The sequence below is a fragment of the Pseudonaja textilis genome, chromosome 1 (genome assembly GCF_049901715.1).
Source record: "Pseudonaja textilis isolate UNSWEBS1 chromosome 1, rPseTex1.2, whole genome shotgun sequence".
Lineage (NCBI taxonomy): Eukaryota > Metazoa > Chordata > Lepidosauria > Squamata > Elapidae > Pseudonaja > Pseudonaja textilis.
This window is the reverse complement of record NC_141990.1, coordinates 112,379,629-112,396,502: the sequence shown is the minus strand read 5'-3', so window position 1 is coordinate 112,396,502 and position 16,874 is coordinate 112,379,629. Positions and strand designations below refer to the sequence as shown.

Genomic DNA, 16,874 nt, shown 5'->3' with positions numbered 1-16,874 from the left:
GAAACCACAAGAAGCATGAGATTAAAGGTCTCTATTGGATCACAATAGATCAGGTAAGTTAGCTAATGGAGGAGACTTTTGTCTTCCAGGAACTCTGAAGAAAAGGGTTAAGGCTATTTAGAGAAGATGCAGGAACTAGTGCTGACAAGATTTGGAGACTGGCCCAAAGTACTATGCCCTTTGTGTGACTGCAGAGGTTTATTGGAAATCTTCCAAGCAACCAGAACCTGGGCAATTCCTGGCATGGAAGGTTTGAAAATGTGCTGACATCTGAATTTAAGACTCAAAGCTAAGGATGTTTCTCGAAGGCTAAAGAAGGAGAGTCAAAGTTTATTCAGATGAATAAAGAGGGAACAGAACAGGAGCTAAATTCAGGAAGAACAATATTTCATCAAGGTGAATTGCAATGCAACAATGAGCAATGATGCCCTCAAACTTATCATTAGATGACGAGGCATAGGAAAAAACAATCTGGGCTTTTCCATCTGCCAGAGGTCAAGAACCATTGAATGTTTAGTAGTAATGGTCTGACATTTCATAGCTGCTTTGAACATCTGATAATTTTTAAAAATTCATACAAATTAAAAAGCAGTTTTACACTATAGAAGGAAATAGATTATATGATGTAATAACAATATATCATAATTTCTTTTTACATATACAAATAATAAAAAACATGAAAATTAAATCAGAATTTTAAGAGGCTGTAAATCTCAAGACTTTGAAAGATGCAAACACATTTAATTTGAATTGCCATGAACAGTCTCCAATAATTCCAACTAAAATATTTTCATTGCCAAAAGTTAAGCGTATATAACTGTTCAGTGAATTACAAATTGTCAAACTTTACCCTACCAAACAAGAAAAAAAAGTGTTATGACTGAAGCAAACTCTAGTGAAGCCAGACAGACTCTACAAAAAAGAAAAAATATAAAATGTTACTAGCTGTGGAAGTATTTCCAAGAAATGTATTGATAAATATGAAATCAAAACTTTATTCTAAAATGAGAAGTCATTATATTAACAAGTTCCAGCCATGTATTCCCATTAAAACTTAGAAAACGGCAGGATCTTGGTACTATCCAATTAGAATCTGAATTCACTTTGAAATGCAACATTGTCCAAAAATGCTAACATGATGACTACAGTACGTTCTACAACTTGCACCCAAGATGTCTGTATTTCAAAATCCATATGAAATAAACTGTGAATGGTTACATACTTTACAAAGACAGTAATGGCTAAACAAAGAATGGGTTACTGACAGAAAACAGTAATATCTGACAAAAGGATAATGGCTAGACTAGCTCACGCTGATGAAAGGCAGAGTATGGTAGAATACAGAGAAGCAATTGTAACAACACTCATAAAATACTTCATTTTCCTTTTAAGCCTAGGATAAGCAACAAGAACTCTCCAGCCTCATTTCTCTGTCCCCAGGTTTGTGCTGCTTATATTTTCATGGTGGTTTTTTAAAGACAAAGACTTAAAAGAAACAAATAAATAAAAAGACTTAAAGGAAACTCAACCCATCTACTTTGGGGGAAATAAAAGCCAGAATACCTCCACTCACATGCCATTCATCTGTCTTGGGAGACATCACTGAGTCACTGCCAATGGGAAGCCTGCAGATTCTTATCCCTCCCCCACTGAAAAGATGCTTTGAAACAGAAACAACCACAATCACTGACCAACAAAAATTGTCTATCCTCATGTTAAGGCCCAAGGGAACTTTCCAAATGATCTCTTTTAGGAGTATCCCATCTATATATACAAACTAGGCAGTGCCAAGTTAAGTACTCCACCAAATATTAAGGGGAAAAACCCAATAAATTAAAATATACAAATAGGTTTTATGCAAATATGTTTTATACAAATGTGCAAAGAAGAGCAATTAAGATGATTAAAGGCCTGGAGATAACAATATATGAAGAACAGTTGCAGGATTTGGGTTGGCTAATCTAACGAAAAGAAGGACTGGGGAGGGACAATCTTTCAATATTTGAGAGGCTGCCACAAAGAAGAGGGGGTCAACTTATTTTCTAAAGTATCAGAGGGCAGGACAAGAAAGAGTCGATGGAAACTAAACAAGGAGAGAAGTAACCTGGAATTAAGGAGACATTTCCTAAGAATGAGGACAATTAACCAGTGGAACAGCTTGCCTTCAGAAGTTGTGGGGGCTTCATCACTGGAGGTTTTTCAGAAGAGACTGGAGTGTCACCTGTCTGAAATGGTCTAGGGTCTCCCGCTTGAGCAGGGCGGTGGATTAGAAGAACGCCAAGGTTTCTAGATGCTGGTAGTTCACATAAGGCCTCTAGTGCCTTCACTAGAAACTAGCATTTTGATGAACTATACTTCATTTTCATTTTGTATGCCATCCAGCTCAGTGTGATATGTTCAATAAGCAAAATCTAAAAACAAGGATACTTTATAAACTAATAAGAACATGTAAGATTTCATGATTTCACTCCTGCCAAACTATTAACCGTGTTTAAGAAAGCGGGAAGAAGAAACAATATATCCCATTGTCTACTATTTTCATTTTGCTTTAAGTTAAGAAGGATTTTTAACTAAACAACTATTACATTTTTATATTAAAAATGATTACACCTATTATATTTTAATTATGATTCAATTAAAATAATTAGTGAAGGTCTAGCTAAGAAAGACCTATTAAAAGCTAGGTATGGGAATTTTAAAAGAAGAATGAAATCCTAAAACAATCTTTGAAAGTTTAAACATCTGGACTTTACCTGGCTTATAGCTTGATTTTTAAAATCCCAGCCTACCTCATTAGGGAAAACTCATTAACGTCAACATTCTTTTTCAAATATATTACTATCTCTGCTTATATAGTTTTCCTTTGTCAACCATTAAAACTTTTCCTTCGGTTATAAAATGTTCCACTGAAATATATAAATCATATACTATAGTAGTAGCAAGCTTGCTGAATTATGCCTGAAATATTCAATATAAGAGGAATAGGAGCCACCAGATTTACAGTAAATACAGTAAGTTCAGTAACGATGCCACATACTCAACGTATTCAGATACCTCAGATTAGAAAACATGCCTCAAAATGCTATGCTGTTGTGAAGTAGCACTTGGCATCTTCAAAAGAACCCCAATGCATATGCTTTCTGTGCGCTGTGCAAAGTTGTAAGAAATGCACTCGGCTTCCAAAGAATTCCTTCCCCACAATTAACCTAGCCCATACAATTCTCTTGGAAAGTAGCAAGACCTCAGAAGCACACCATTTCATCTACTTTTTATGAGCCCAGAAATACATCGAAGACTTACCTTTATGTTAAATTAATAACACGGTTCCCAGAGTTGCTTTTTTAAAAAAATTGAGCTTAGCACAGTGACAACAATACAAGCTTTCCTTTCCTTTATTAAATTTAATTGCAACATTGAACAAAGGGATTTTCATCAGGATTGCAACTTATAGTGGAAGAGTTAAACCTTTGTTCCCTATATCCTATGTTTCTCATAGAAATTGCTATTCTCCCCTATTTTCCCCTTTATTATGACCTACAACTCCTGCAAGTGGATAAAATCTATTACACTTTATTACCCATGATATTGGAGGGAAATCAGGTGACTGACAATGACTGGATGTAGCGCCAAAAGGAACAGGAAATGGAAACAGCAAAGTATAGTCTTTTGCCAACTCACGAATGGATGGAAAATATTCAGTAGTGGGAAAAGCACCATGGAATAAAAATATCATCTGCATTTAAAGTAACCTAATTAAAAAAAAACCTTTCCCAGATATTTCTAAATAGAAATTGACTGATTTATGCAAATGCAATTTATTTGCTCAATAGTACAGAAATACCATTATATGTACCGCTATATATTAAACCAAATTGAAAAGTCCTAGTTTTGGGGCTAAGAATGATTGGCTCAAAATATCTAGTAGGCTTCTGTTGGTGAGAGTTTCTAGTTTAACACTTTAACCAAACAGATTAATTAGATCTCTTTCAGACAGAATTCAGAGCTAGGCCTGGTACTGATTGTTTTGGTGGATAAAGAGAGAGTAGTCTTCCTGATCCTATTGGATCGCTTAGTAGCATTCACAATAATTGATTATACCACCCTTCTAGATCACCTAAAGGACTGACAATGGCCAGGAGTGATTGCTTTTCATAGTGGTACATATAATGCCGTTTCTATACTTAAGTAAATTGCTCCAACTGGTGATAATGGGGAATGAGTGTTCAAACTTTTGTATAGGATAATACAAGATCTGACTCTTCCCTGCAAGTTGTTTAACTTTTCCATGTTACTATGATCAGGTCATTTGTTGATTCCGGATGATAACATCAGTATGCTGATAGCGTCCAGTTATATATTGTCTTCTCCAAAGACAGGAAATATAGTGGATGTTCTTACTGCCTAGAGGCAGTAAAAGACTGGGCGGGATGAAACAACTTGAAACTGAACCTATGAAGTTGTGGCTTGTCCAAAAAAACATCTGCTTCGATTATAAGCCCTATGTTGGTTCTGGAATGAATTGCATTCCTCCTGAAAGTTGCAGGGAGTGGGTGGGTGGAGATATTCTTCTGGATTTACGGCTTTCACTTGATCTAGGATAGGCAGCTGTGGCCAGGGATGTCTCTGCCCAGCTTCTGTAGCAGTCATTCATTTCCTCAAGGTTGGATTGCTACAAGACGCTCCGTTGCTTGGCAGAATACCTGGAAACTTCAGCTGGTGCAGAATGTGACAGTCCAAATGCTGGTGAGAGAGAGCTGTTTCAGCTGTATTATGCCAGCTGTACAGTGGGAGCATTGCATTTGTTTCTGAGTACAATTCTTGAACTCTAAAAGCCTTACTTGTCTGGAAAGAGATGCTTCAAGAATCCTTTCCTTGAAATGTCAGAAGGATGGACGCTGAAAACATTATTTTTCTTAGAGAATCCCATCACTCTGGAATACTCTTTATCCTAAGGCCCAGACAATCTTCAGACGTGTATAATACAGGAGACGCAAAGGTACAACCATTTTACAAGAGTTTGTTTACCTGTTAACTTTTTACTTTTTTTAATTACACTTGTTCACATAATCATTGTGATTATATAAAAATATTATTTTAAAATAATATTTACTTTTTTTAAGTAAGCCACCTGGAATCAGAGGAATTAGGCTATAAAACATATAAATAAATAAGCAAACAGGCAGGCAATAGAATAGAATAGAATAGAATAGAATAGAATAGAATAGAATAGAATAGAATAGAATAGAATAGAATAGAATTCTTTATTGGCCAAGTGTGATTGGACACACAAAGAATTTGTCTTGGTGCAAATGCTTTCAGTGTACATAAAAGAAAAGATACATTCATCAAGAATCATAAGGTACAACACTTATCATACTAGGAAACAGTCAATATAGATTGTAATAGTAGATCAGTGGCCCCCAATATTTTGGGCACCAGGGATTGGTTACATGGAGAGAGGGTTTTCCGCAGTCTGGAGGGAGCATGATTTCATGTGCAGCCTGTATCCTGCAGATGGGGCTTCCCTTGTTTATGCGGCCCAATTTTTGGCATGCCATGGCCCAGCATCGGCCCATGGACCTGGGGTTTATGACCCTTGTACTAAAGTATCCTCAGACTATTTGCTACTATTCATAAAGCAGTGTTGATTAATTCAGAGAAAATGTTCATTCAGAAGGCAATCAAATTAATCTTGCTTTTAATTCATAAAAATATTTCCCAGAAGACTTCAGAGGAAATTATATACTTGACAAGCCTTTCTATATAATTCTCTAGTTATATAGTTTCAGGAATAAAAGTACAGATATTTTCTGCATAGATTTCTAAAAAAAAAAGAATGTATAGGCATTTGACATTTGTTTTGATACCAAATAAGTTATTAGGTGTACACCTAAATGAACAAACATAACCTACAACCCACCAATTCATGGATATATGCTGTTGCCAATTTTCATCATATCACGTAAGTCATTGCTGCCTGTATCCATAAATGTCAGGGCTCTGTACAAGAATGTCAAGAGAATAGCTAAAATAAGCCAAATGAAATAAGGAATATCTGAACTGACTATCACCCTTACCCTTTAATTACAAAAAAGGATCCAGTTTCACTCCATTTCTATAAGGCAGACCACCTGCAGAAACTCACTAGCATGGAAGTATCTTTTGGAACCTAATACTTTTAAAATACATTTAAAAAAATAAGTCACTAGGAAGAATATAAATTTTCAAACGAATTATATTAGTTTAACTAAAAACACTGGCTTTTATTTGTCAGAATTAACTTTTTAAAAATCATTTAAAAATGAAAGCAGAAATAGATTACTACCAACTTTCAGGCACAAAAGATTACTGTGTGATAGCGCTTAGTTATTCTTTACTGGTGTAACTAACCTTACTCTTCTTTGTATAAATCATAGACCTCTACAAAGACTAGGCACGCACGCCCCTAACTACCTCAACTCCAACTACTGCTGGCCTTAAATGCAAGCTACTCAATGCAAGAAGCCTTGTAAATAAAATACCTGAATTTTTCCTCCTACTAAATATGGCTAAATTCGACATTATATTTGTCTGTGAAACATGGCTCAATGCATCTCTCCCCGACTCCATTACCACAGTAAGAGACTATCATGTTTACCGATCAGATCGTGAAATTCGTAGAGGAGGTGGTGTTGCTATCTTCTACAAAAAGTCCTTACATCTAAAAAATATCCAAGTTACCCAGGAGCTTGCTCTTCCTGAGACCATTATCTGTGAACTATCCTTAAATATCACAATTCGATTCTTACTATGTTACAGAGCACCTGATTATGACATTGAACATGTAAACAAGCTAAATACACTACTAACATGGGCAGCATCCTGCCCATACCCTTTTATCTTTCTTGGTGATTTCAATCTGCCTCATATTGACTGGACCCTAAATGAATGTACAACTGAAACCATACATGCAACCTTTTACAATGCTGTTACAAATCTGGGACTGGAACAGCTAGTATCCAACAACACTAGACTAAACAACTGCCTCGATCTCATCTTCTGCAATAGTTTGAATTTAATTTACGGAATACAAACTAAAGAACCCTTTTCCAGCAGTGACCACAATATGATTGACTTTTGTCTCAACATACGTCCACACAAAAACCACCACAATGATGTGATCCCCAATTATAATTTCAAAAAAGGCAACTATGATCTTATAAACAACGATCTCTCATCCCTTGATTGGCAATCTCTATTCAATGGATGCAATACTGTTGAAGACCATTACAACATATTTTTACTTGAAGTCAAAAGAGTCATCAAACTATATGTACCAACAACTACTCCCAAAACAAAACAAAAAACAGATTGCCCATAACAATAAGGAAACTTCAATCCAAAAGAGATCACTCTGGCGGAAAAACAAATCTGGTCACGTTGCCAATTTCAAAAGCCGATACAAAAATTTATGCCACCAAATAAAGACCGAATGCACCAATTATCATATTAAACAAGAGGAAAACCTTCTAAGCACCAATTCCACCAATGCTTTTTACAATTTTGTAAACAACAAACTAAAAGATTCAAGGTCCATCCCACCCCTGATAGGACCTAATGGTAAAGACTGCAACGACGACACCATTAAAGCCAACATCTTTAACACATTTTTGGCTCAGTATTTGTAAACAGCAATGGATCATGCCCAGCATTTCCTAGCCAACCACAGATAACTACAGTGATCTAATACATATCGATTTTACAGAAGACAATGTTGAAAAAGCACTACGCAATCTAAAACCATCCCTATCTATTGGACCGGATGGAATATGTGCCTATCTCTTAAAAAAGTTATCCACTGCCATAGCCGAACCTCTAAGCATAATCTTTGAAAAATCTTTCAGGACCAGTTCCTTGCCTAACCTATGGTCACAAGCCACAGTCATCCCCATCTTCAAAAAGGAGACCCCTGCCTAGTTGAAAATTACAGACCAATCTCCTTATGCTGCGTCACCTGTAAAGTCATGGAATCAATTATTAACCAATCCATCATCCTCCACTTAGAGACAAACAACCTACTCTCCAATAAACAATTTGGTTTCAGAAAAAAGCTATCCTGTAATCTGCAACTCTTACACTGCAAAAACATATGGACTACACAACTTGATCAGGGCAAAACAATAGATGCAATCTACATAGACTTCTGTAAAGCCTTTGATTCAGTGGTACATGACAAACTACTACTAAAAATAAAATCCTATGGTATCTCTGGACAACTGCATAACTGGATAGAAGCATTCCTGTCAAACAGACAACAAATGGTCAAAATTGGGAGTGTCCTATCAAATTCTGTACCTGTCAATAGTGGTGTCCCCAAGGCAGTGTTCTAGGACCAACTCTCTTCATACTCTACATAAATGACCTCTGTGATCATATTAAGAGCAACTGCGTTCTTTTCGCTGATGATGTAAAGCTGTTCAATACCACAGACAATACTGCTACCCTTCAAGAAGATCTTGACTGTGTATCAGAATGGTCAAACAAATGGCAACTTCAAATCTCAACAAATAAATGCTCTGTCTTACATATTGGCAAAAAAATCCAAAAATAAAATACAAGCTGAATAGTCAAGATCTTGTTGATGATCCAAGCTCTGTAAAGGACCTTGGAATACTCACCTCTAATGATCTAAGTGCTAGTGCCCACTGCAACTACATAGCCAAAAAGGCATTAAGAGTTGTTAACCTAATCTTACGTAGCTTTTTCTCTGGTAATATCACACTACTAACTAGAGCATACAAAACATTTGCTAGACCAATACTCGAATACAGCTCATCAGTCTGGAACCCACATTACGTATCTGATATTAGCACAATTGAGAAAGTCCAGAAATATTTCACAAGAAGAGTTCTCCACTCCTCTACTCGTTGTAGAATACCTTATGCCACCAGACTTGAAATTCTAGAACTAGAAAACCTTGAATTACGCCGTCTTCGGTCTGATTTAAGCATGGTATATAAAATCATACATTGCAATGTCCTACCTGTCAATGAATACTTCAGCTTCAACCATAACAACACAAGAACACACAACAGATACAAACTCAAGGTTAACCGCACCAAGCTTGACTGCAGGAAATACGACTTTAGCAACAGAGTGGTCAATGTCTGGAATACTCTACCCGACTCCCGTAGTTTCTTCCCCAAACCCCAAAAACTTTAACCTTAGACTGTCTACTATTGACCTCACCCCTTTCCTAAGAGGTCTGTAGGGGGCGTGCATAAGCGCACCAACGTGCCTACCGTCCCTGTCCTATTGTTTCTTTTATTTTTCTTTTATTTTTCTTATATGTACTCATTTCATGTATTCATAATTATGTATACACTTTTACTTATCTCGTAAACAATTGACAAATAAAATAAATAAAAAAATAAATAAAATAAATAAATAAAGAAGGAAAATATATATTTTGCATTTAAAATAAATCCAGGTTTCCATGAAAGATATAATCATTGATGAAAAAAAGAATCCAAGAAGACTTCAAAAAGGGATAAAGTACTTTTGACAAGACAATTGTTGCGTGGGTTTTTTTTTAAATCAGCATACAGGTAGTCCTCGACTTACGACCACAATCGATCCCAAAATTTGTTGCTAAGTGAGAAATTTGTTAAGTCAGTTTTGCCCCATTTTATGACATTTCTTTACATTGCAGTTGTTAAGTTAATAACATGGTTATTAAGTGAACCTGGCTTCCCCGTTGACTTTGCTTCCCCGAATGTAAATCATATAACCATGGGCATTCTGCACACTTTCATAAGTGTGAAAAATGTCATAAGTCATTTTTTTCAGTGTCATTATACCTTTGAACAATCACTAAATGAACTGTTATAAGTCGAGGACCACCAAGATAGTTTGGAAAGTGTACTCAGTATATCACAGGAAGAAAGAGGCAATGCAACATATGTTATGTGGAAAACATGCACACCGCCCACACTTTGTATTTGTAAGCTCTGCACTATAACAAGTCTAGTAACCTGTTGCAGTATTATACAATACCCAGAATGGGTATGTTTCCACAGAATAATGCTTTCTAAGTTAAAAAAAAACAACAGTTAATTACATGTATGAATCTCTAATCATACCACATATCAATCCAAAGTATTTTAGGAAGGAAATAAGAAATGGATTTCCACAGTATATGAGAAACCAAGACAAGACAGTCCAAAACCCCATAAAAATACAACTTTGCTCGCGGCAATTTTATACATTTTTGCTAAAACAGAGGACATGAAGTAGAAGCCAGCACACTATGCATGATTTGCCTTCTGGAATCAAACTTGAAGAAAGATGGAAGGAGAAGAATGGATTAGCAATAGCAGACCCTACTAGGAATGCAGTAATGTTTGCAGAAAGCACAGAGCGTATAAAAAAAACTGTATAGGTATATTAATATATGATACACAGCTGCACTCCAATAGGGGACAAAATTAAACATTTCAGCAGTACATAGTTACAAATATACAAATCTATCTAAATATTATGGATACGTCCTGGTGTGGTGCCTATCCTAACTTCTTTAGTGAAAGGCATGCCTGTATAAAAACAGAAAACATGTAGAAAAAGAAGCTGTTTCTGAACTTTCCATTTCTTCTTTAAAGACATAACAGAATGTAAAAGAAAAACATAACTATGCATGACTACCATATTATATTTACTAAAATGGCAGACTGGTTTGAAGATTATAATCTCCCCAAAAAAGATTAGAAAGAAAAAAACGTATATATAAACATACAAAAGATTTTTGAAACGCCCATCTTTCCTTCTTAGTTCATTTAAAAATCTGCCAACATCAGCTAAAATCTATCCTGAGTGGGGGTTTTGTGAGTGTCCATGTATATATGCACACACCTACACACTAGCCACAAAACTCCCAAAAAGTGCAGAAGGAAAAATATTGAATGAATAATAATTTGTTAAACATCGTTACAGATAGTCCCTGAGTTATGACCATAATGAAGCCTGCCAATTACAGTCCACAAGTCATGATGGTCTTTAAGCAATGTGTTCACAGGATAACCTTGCATAATAACCCCCAGCCCTGCTGTCCCCAAATACAGTCATTAAGTGAGCCCAGGATATTGTTAAATGCTTCAGTGTTAGTGGAGGCCCTGAGAGGCCTGCTCCAGGCTTCTCAATTGCCTTCCCCACCCTCTGCTTCCCACTCTTCAGGATGCCTATAGCAGTGGTGGGATTCAAATTTTTTTACTACCGGTGCTGTGGTTGTGGCTTGGTGGGTGTGGCAGGGGAAGGATACTGTAAAATCTCCAGTCAGAGGTAGTATTTGCCAGTTCTCCAAACTACTCAAAATTTCTGCAACTGGTTCTCCAGAACTGGTCAGAACCTGCTGAATACCACCTCTGGCCTACAGGCCTTAGGCTTCTTACCCCTACCTAGGCCTTCAGGCCTTGGGCCTGCTTCCCACCCAGCCATTCTGCCAGGCAGCCTCAGGCCCGTTGCAGAAGCTACCAGTGTGCATGAAGCAGATGAGAAGATATGTCACTGGTTCGAAGTTTTATAAAGCTTTATGAATCTATGGAGATGATAATATCATAAATAGGCCAACATTTAGCAAATTATATAGCAGAGTTTTTATTCTCAAATTCAATTGTTATTCTACCATTTTTATACTACATTTTAAAAAAAGCAGAAACAGCTTGTTTATAATTTAAAAATACATTTCTTTTTCTTCAAATGATTCCAAATGTGTCTTAAGATTATATAAAAATGAGTATGAGCTATTGTGCTGACATCAATTTTTCCTACTCTGGAATAATTCAAGAATGCTCAAAGAGAGGCTTCGGTGTCTTAGTGCTGTATGAATGGGTGGTCTGAATAGGTTACTGAGATTGCAATTTTTCATACTTTTGGATATAACACAGTAAGGTAAAATCTGAAAAACATATTATGTCATTTTTTTCCCCCAATAAAGCTAAATACTCAGAATATGCTATAACATTTTTAGTTTAGCAACCCAGTTGTAACTTCATCCATTATTGGTAATACAGTGGGTTCAGTGTGCTGTTAGGACAAGCGGGTCTATTGAGTAATTATATATTAAGATTATAGAGGATATTCTGGAAAAGGCAAGTATCTTGTGTCTTACTCACATTTATGATTAGTCCCATAGGCTGCATGTAATATTGGAAAGGACCTAAGTAAAGATTACAAAGTAGAAGAGATTGCTTCAATGAATTTGGACTTGGGAGTAGTTTCATGTTGGAGGGGATTTTTTTATTATTATTACAATATGTCTACATTAGGGCTTTCACTACAACTTTCATGTATTTTCTTTCTTATCTCCAAAGAGTAGGAAACTTTTAGCAAATCATAGTGAGGGGGCCTCTAAGAACTATAAAAAAGGTCCTTCTTTTGAAAAAGCTTGGCACGGTTTGGGTGTGTGAGTCAAATAATATGGTTCATTGAGGTACATCCTCAAAACACAAATATCGATATATGTTAGAGAACATTGCAGGAAGTACAGTCTTTTACAGACACCAGATCGTTTCCCAAAAATCAACAGCTTTAAAATAAAAAAACCCAGAAGTCCTTTTCCCAGAATGCTTGTGAAAGTGAGTACTATATGGCAGTAAAATAAACTGGGGTCTCCGTGATATATCTTGCCAGGAGGATATAACCGAAAACGTATCTGCCTGTAAGGTTGTTTCCCTTATTTCTTAGTAATAATATAAATACAGTAATTGGTAAAATGTTACCATAAGGACACTCAGAATTCTTTCTTGTCTAATTCATTCATTGATGTTACAAATGATTACAGGTAGTCCTCGACTTACAACCATTCATTCAGCGACCATTTTCCCTCAGAAAGTCAAAGGGGACACCAGCAGGGAAGACCACATGTCACTGGGGTATATCCTCCCCACCTATCTCTTTGGCCCTCAGTGTTTACATTGCACTGGCCATTTGCGCACCCTTGTACATCCTTCCTGACCCACAAAGTCCCTTTGGCTTAATGAAGGAAATTCCAGTCCCAACTGCCAATGAAGTCAAGGACTACCTGTATTCATTAGTCTATTTCCCTTTAGGCTAAAATCTAAAAATCCTGACTTGATTAAAGGTAGTTCACAACTTACAACAGTTCATTTAATGGCCGACATTACAATGATGATGAAAAAACGGACTTATGACCATTTTTCACATTTACAACCATTGCAGAATCCCCATGTTCACGTGATCCATTCAGATGCCTGGCAACTGACTCATATTTATGAAGGTTGCAGTGTCCCAGGATTATGTGATTTATTTATTTTTTTTGCAACCTTCTGAGGAACAAAGTCAATAGGGAAGCCATATTCATTTAATAGTTGTGTTACAGCTCTGGCAAGAAAGGTAGTAACAGGGGACAAAAGTGACTTAACAAATGTCTCACTTGGCAACAGAAATGTTGGGCTGTAAGTCGAGTAGTAATTTAATATTAGGAAGGGCCAAGCAGTTCAGTAATGAAGTTTATCACCCTTTAAAAAGAGAATCAAGAGAATTGCCATAAACACTGATGTTAATCAAATATACTCTGAGAAAGCTCTGGAACAGAATTGGCTATCAATGCAACTGGAAGAAGAATAAATGTGAACTGCAGAAATTGCCTGATCTTGCCAATAGTAGTAATAGCGTCTAACTGCCTTTGTAAATTATGTTTTAATATTTTACAAAAAATACATTATAAAATATCCTCCAGACATTTTTTCTTTTTGATTAAATTATACGTTATATGATGATAGTATATTAACAATACAAATTTATTTTCAATTTTTTAAATCAAAGTAGGATTGGATTTTCCTTGTTTCAGTTTTATTGTTATTATTAGGCAATATTAGTTTCTCTGCAAAGCCATCAAAACCAAACATTTTTTTATTGTCAGTGTTTTAAAAAAATAAAGTATTGATATATTTTTGCAAAGTGTACTTAACATAGTTTGAATTATCTTAATTGTTCCAGACTTGGATTACATTCAACTATGCTGAAAAGCAGAAACCTATGAAGCAAGAAAAAATGTACAATTACTTAAATGTGAAGTATAACCTTACATACCTTGGTCTCTGAAATGCTATACCATACTGTTGGCATGCCAGACCCACAGTGGGAGTATAAACAATAGGCATGAATCTTTCAATGTCAGAAGTCAGCACTTTATAAAAGAGTGTTTCATTTTGATCCTGAAGACCCATTAGCAAAATATACCTGTGAAAAATGAATTATAAATTAGACAGATTTCCATATGTTGCTCTGAAGTAAATTGAGTGTAAAAAAGTATAAAACAGGGATTGTTTTCCCATTAGAGTTATTTTTACCTATGGAAAATGCTTCTTTCTGGTAGAAAGCTTATTGCTATATTACCAGTGAAGCTAGTGAATCTGTAGCAAATGTGAAATTATTTAGCATATATATCATCTATTTTGCTATTCATTCTACATCTTTAGGGACAGACTGAGTTAGGATAAGAAGATGAATATTGTTTATAAAATGAAACATAACATAATAAAGCATCAAACTAACACACTTTTAGAATCTAAAAAAACTGTCTTTTTTATTACTGTGAGAAAGTCAAGGATTCAGTTTTCAATGGGCTAGATAGGTTATTCCCAATATGATTGAAAAAGTGGACCACTGTAACTAAAATAATAATAAAAGAGCTGCGCTCCACACATAATCTTACTTTTACTTTTATGAACTGACTGAAATAAAATGTGACAAAAAGGCTGTTATACATTCAGTAATCATAAATAATACTTTTAAATTATTTTATTTTTTACAAACTACATCAACATAAAGCTAGATATATCTATATGTGAATATTTATCCATCTACAGAAACTTCACATTGTTTTTCTGTTCAGAGGAGGAAGCACTGTTGCAATCTATTAAAATAGCCCCCAAAGGACCACTCTTCCATAAGCAGCTCCACATATGTAGTCTCCAGGTAATTGCCCAATCACACAACAAACTAAAGAAACCTGCTTTTTCCTCTGCCTTTAAATCCCACTCCTAGTAGTAAAGAAGATCATATGCTAATCACAACTCACAACAGTTATAAATGAATCCTAATGTTTATAAATCTATATTCCTCAACTTAAAACAGTTCATTAAGTGACCGTTCAAAGTTACAATGGCTTTGAAAAAAATGACTTATGGCCATTTTTCACACTTATGACCTTTGTAGCATCTCCATGATCAAAATTCAGATGCTTGCCAACTGAACTCATACTTATGACTATTGCTGTGTCCCAAGGTCACGTGATCCCCTTTTGCAATGTTTTGATAAGTAAAATTAATAGGGGAAGCCAGATTCATCTAACAATCATGTTACTAACTTATCAGCTATGGTGATTCGCTTAACAACTGTGGCAAGAACGATCGAAAAAATAGGGCAAAATTCATTTAACAAATGCCTCACTCAATTTCAGGAGGGTAATCATTTTAAAGTACCTGAATTTATAATCCCTGATTCTGAATGCTACACAATTTGGTGGATGAACTTTTTTTTAATATGCATTTCATTTCATTTCCAAAGGAAAGTAACAGGTGGAAAACATATTACACATTGCCTAATCTAAAGTATGCCAAACTGTTTAAGCATGCATGGCAGCCAGAAATCTGAAAGATAGACTTTTTCTGAACAATTGCCCTTTTTAAAAATTTCTTTATTCTCTATAACCAGCTGCTTCTGCTTAAAAAGTCTCATTTTATTTTATTCTTCTGTTCATTTATTTGATGGCAAATATATAAAAAAATGTTTTGAGTAAGGTATGAGGAAAAAGTCTGCTAAAAGATCTTTCTATAGTAGAAAGCCCTGTATGGAGTTTAAAATTTTATTCTATTTCTTAACTGTCCTCAATTTTATAGTAAGCAAAATATGCTTTTTAAAAGAGCAAAAACATGCAGCATAACTAGGGAGATAATGAAATTTGTGATTTTTCAAAAACACACAATTTATCAAGTCTACAGAATACTTTGAGGATAGGTATTGGGTATATAGCGCTCTTTCCAAACCAGCTGGTGTGGCTTGGCATTTACCATATTTTTCCATGTGTAAGATGATACTTTTTCTTCAAAAATATTTACTGTGTTTCTCACAAAATAAGGCTGGGCCTTATTTTTTTTGACCCCTGAAAAAAACAGCTAGGCCGTCTTTTGGGGGGTGACTTAATTCCCCCCCCTTGCATCCTCGGGTGGGCGGGCAGCGATGGCTTGGATGTTGACCTCGGCGTTGGTGGGGCACTTCATATCGGGAGACCTTCCACCACCGTTGCTTTCCCGTCTCCCATGCTGCTGTGGTGTTTAGAGCAACGCCACAGCATTTGGTGCAGCCACGCATGGTCAGCCAGGGCTCCTCCCTGCAATCGGAGCTCGGCGGAGACACTCGGCTTCAGGTGCTCCTGTCGCCTCCTTCCCTTCGTCTTCGAAGGCAAAGCCAATTCTTTTAAAAACGACGCTCTACTACCGGTACAACAAAGTCTCCCCTGCCCGAGAGGGCAGCCCAGCCCTACGTTGGGAGGTGAATCTCCTGGGGCCATAGCGGAGGATCGGCCCACCCTGGGAGAAGCACCCAGCCGCCATCCCTGCCTGGCACCAGGCAGAGCGCAAAGAGTTTCGCCTGGGGCGCCCAGCACAGCTGACAAGCGGGCCCTCCTGCCTCGCGGTGGAGCTCTTGCAAGGCAGCGAGTGCCTCCCCACTGGGCCCTCCACTCATCCCGCCAGGGCCATGCCAGACCCATGCGGGCTGGGCAGAGATGGGAAAGCGAGCCGCAGGTGCACGCCCACCTGCCAAGCAAAAGAGCCGTGCCGCCCCTAGCTTGGCTTCCTTCCCACGTCCCGCCAGCC

At 36.6% G+C, this 16,874-nt stretch overlaps 1 protein-coding gene across 2 annotated transcripts in view; it reads right to left on the bottom strand.

Moving 5' to 3' along the window:
- Nucleotides 1-16,874, bottom strand: part of ME1 (malic enzyme 1) — a 103,507-nt gene that overhangs the window by 66,522 nt on the left and 20,111 nt on the right. For both annotated transcript variants that reach the window (XM_026726776.2, XM_087914821.1), the window contains one exon: nucleotides 14,086-14,235. In XM_026726776.2, coding sequence (XP_026582561.1) covers nucleotides 14,086-14,235 — 150 coding nt within the window. The remainder of the gene's footprint in view (nucleotides 1-14,085; nucleotides 14,236-16,874) is intronic.